General features: G+C 50.8%; 1 protein-coding gene across 1 annotated transcript; it reads left to right on the top strand.

The window, feature by feature from the left end:
- The first annotated feature begins 110 nt into the window (after window positions 1–110).
- DNLZ (DNL-type zinc finger) lies at window positions 111–1,352 on the top strand. Its single transcript, XM_009322142.1, has 3 exons — window positions 111–137; window positions 261–400; window positions 1,071–1,352. The coding sequence occupies exons 1-3, from the start codon at window positions 111–113 to the stop codon at window positions 1,240–1,242; spliced, it is 339 nt and encodes a 112-aa protein (XP_009320417.1). The 3' UTR covers window positions 1,243–1,352.
- The last annotated feature ends 1,711 nt before the right edge of the window (window positions 1,353–3,063 follow it).

The raw sequence follows: 3,063 nt of genomic DNA, 5'->3' as shown, positions 1-3,063 counted from the left end.
GGCTGAGGTAAGCGGCTCCTCCCAGAGAAAAGTCCCCTCTCCGGGCGGCGGCGGGTGGGCCTCCGCCGAGGGTCCGGTCCGTGGAGCACGTTGGTGCAAAGCTACGCGGCATGGCAACGCGATCAAGCCGCCTCGCAGTAGCTAGGGATGAGAGAGGGGGGAAAGGAAGCTTTTAATCCGGCGAATAAAATGTTTTTCTCTTAAAAGGTCCGGAAGCTGCAGTTACCGTGGTCAGAAAACCCGTTCTGTTTGCTTTGTAGGTCTGCCAGACCCGATCAGCAAAAACGATTTCCAAGTTGGCCTACCATAACGGGGTGGTGATAGTGAAGTGTCCCGGCTGCGGGAACCACCATGTCATAGCGGATAACCTGGGGTGGTTTTCAGATCTGGAAGGAAAGAGGTAGGCGTGCAGGCAGCGCTCTTGTGTAGCCCGGGAAAGGGCTGCCGAGTTGTAACTGGATCCTCCTGAGCGGAGACGTTATTTCTTTGATGCTTTTAGAACGCGGTTCAGAGAAAACCAGAGGTTTTGCTGGGTATAATTCTGTTTCATCCAGTTTCTTAAAGCACACAAACTGAGCTTTATAATCTCCTGTAATTTGACCATCGCTGCCTAGGATCCAAATAAATGGTGTAAAGCTGCAGCAGAAGCTGTGTGGTACACAGGCATCCTTGCTGGTGCCAGCAGGTGAATTACTGCGCGTGGGGTTCTTCTGTTCTCCCTCAGGCTTTATCAATCACTGCGAGGTTTCCCTGGCTAAGCGTTTCAAACGCGTAGGCCCATCTGCTGCTGAATTTCAGGGACTTCTAAGTCCCCGAGATACCTTTAAAAATTTCTGTTTAGCTGTAATTGCTGAATTATTGATCCTAATGGATGAAAATAGCCCCAGAAGGTTTGGGTGGTTTTAGCTGCTTCCCAGACTCCTTGTGGAGAAATACCGCGGTAACGCTCACGTGTGATGCGCTGCGTAGTGTTAATCCTGAGAGCAAAGCGTGAGAGAGCGAGCCTGCGCTTGACTCTTAGGTCCAGCCTTTGCTGTTGTGTCACTGTTGGTTTTCAAATCACTCTTAAGGAATATTGAGGAAATCCTGGCAGCCAAAGGGGAGAAGGTGAGACGTGTGGCTGGCGAGGAAGCCTTGGAGCTGCTTCTGGAAAGCTCGGCAGATACCGGGTCTCAAGGTCAGCCCACGGAGGGAGAAAGCGGGGAAGCCCCCCCAGAGACTGGCGGCAAGGGACAGACCTGATGAATGGGATTTGTGTCGTTCCGCTGATGGCAAGAGAGACTCTTAACCTTTATTCCCTGATTTCAGTGGGAAGTTTCTGTGTTTAAAATAAACTCGGGCATTGGTCTTTCCCTGTTGCGTGTCTCTGTCTTGCGCAGTTTTGCCTTTGATCGAGCTAATGTTTTAAGAGATGGAGCGTGGATATTTTTCCTGGTACTTGGTTTGCTGACTTTTAGGCAAGTCCCAGTGCTTCAGCAGTGTCAGGCGCCCTGTTTTGTTCTCTGCCGAGAAGGGAGCCAGCAATTCTCTGTCCGTGTGCTTTGGGAGACGCAGCTGCAGCTGGAGGCTTTAGCCACATCTCCTGGCCTGGCCCGGCCCAGGTGTCGCGTGGCAGCAGGTGGTTGCAGAGCTGGTGGAGGTGCATCCCATGGCAGAGCAGCTGAGCAGAAGAGGCGATTGATACCACCTGAGGAGGTGTGCCCCGACCCTGTGTGAGTTTGCAAAGGCAAAACGACCCTGCAGGAGGGTCAGATCGTAGCTCTTACTGCAGTCACGTGCTGCTTTTTTCTTTCCCTTGCCACCTTCCAGAGTTTCGCTTCTGTGCCCCTCACATCAGGGCTGAAAGTCTTCTGTGCTTGTGGGTTACAGCGTGAGCTGCCCTGTGGGAGCGTCGGCCCCTGCGCTCCGGAATCCCACTTGGGGCGATGAGTTGGCGAGCGGCTCCCCGGCGTTGGGGTTGTGCAACTTCCTTGTTGGTGAGGGGGAGGATGGGCGTGAAGGCAAAATTAATATTTGTGAAGCTTGTTGGAGATAAGTAGAGCACCTAGAAAGTTGTCGTAGAGTTACTTGACAGATATTGAGGTGCTTATTAATGCTACTGTTAATTAATTGGGTGTTAAGCTGTTAGAAGAAAAAATAATTTAATAAATGAAAAATGTAGGTGTTTACCAGCATATAACACTCAGGTGGAGATGAATCAGGCAGTGAGGTGATGATACTATGCTTTGTTAGGGCTTACTTCCTCTGCCTGTATGAAAGTTTAACTTCTCTCGAGGTCCATTAGCTTGAAGTACAGTGAAGTGTCTGCTTTCCTACGGTTTTAAGCTTGCAATCAAAGAATAATTCAGGTTGGAAGAGACTTCCGGAGGTTTCTAGTCCAACCCCCTTGTTGAGAGGAGGATGCTCAGGGTCTTGTCTTGAATTCCTCTGAGGATGGAGGTCCCACAACCTCTTTGGACCCCTGTTCTGGTATTTGACCGATCCCATAATGAAAAAACCCCAACGCCTAACTGAAATTCCCTGTGTTTCAGCTTGCACCCATTACCACCTTTCCAAGCACTGGGCGCTTCGGAGGAGAGCCTGTCTCTCCGTTCTCTACGCCCTCATTAGCGAGCTATAGAAAGCGGTAAAATCCCTCTTCACCTTTGTGTCTCCGGGCTGAACAAACCCAGTTCTTTCAGCCACGCATGTCCAGGCTCGTGGTCCTTGATCGGCCAACTGTTCAGCGAGGGCCTTGCACGTATTAATGAGTATTAACGAGCTTACTTCACTCATCTGAAGCGTTCATAGTAATGTTATACATATTGCATTATAAGCGTGGATCAGAGCGGCAGGAAAGTAGTCAGGTTTTCCTGTTGGTAACGTAAGTTCAGGGTGATGAAACAGCGTTGAGGGGGCAGGAGCTTCATCCGCCGGGCGGCCTGTGTGTGTTCAGATCCTAGCGAAGTACAGCGCGCTCTGAGACACCTAGGCGCTAGGGCGATCCATGTATTAATTAAGAAACAGGAGTCTTGCATCTTGGAACGTTGCAGCGCGCTCACCCCGTTGGGAGTTGCTGGCATG

This window comes from Pygoscelis adeliae, unplaced genomic scaffold (assembly GCF_000699105.1).
Source record: "Pygoscelis adeliae isolate BGI_AS28 unplaced genomic scaffold, ASM69910v1 Scaffold114, whole genome shotgun sequence".
NCBI classification, from domain to species: Eukaryota; Metazoa; Chordata; class Aves; order Sphenisciformes; family Spheniscidae; genus Pygoscelis; species Pygoscelis adeliae.
Note: the sequence above shows the minus strand (reverse complement) of the source record. Positions and strands in the feature narration are given on the sequence as shown.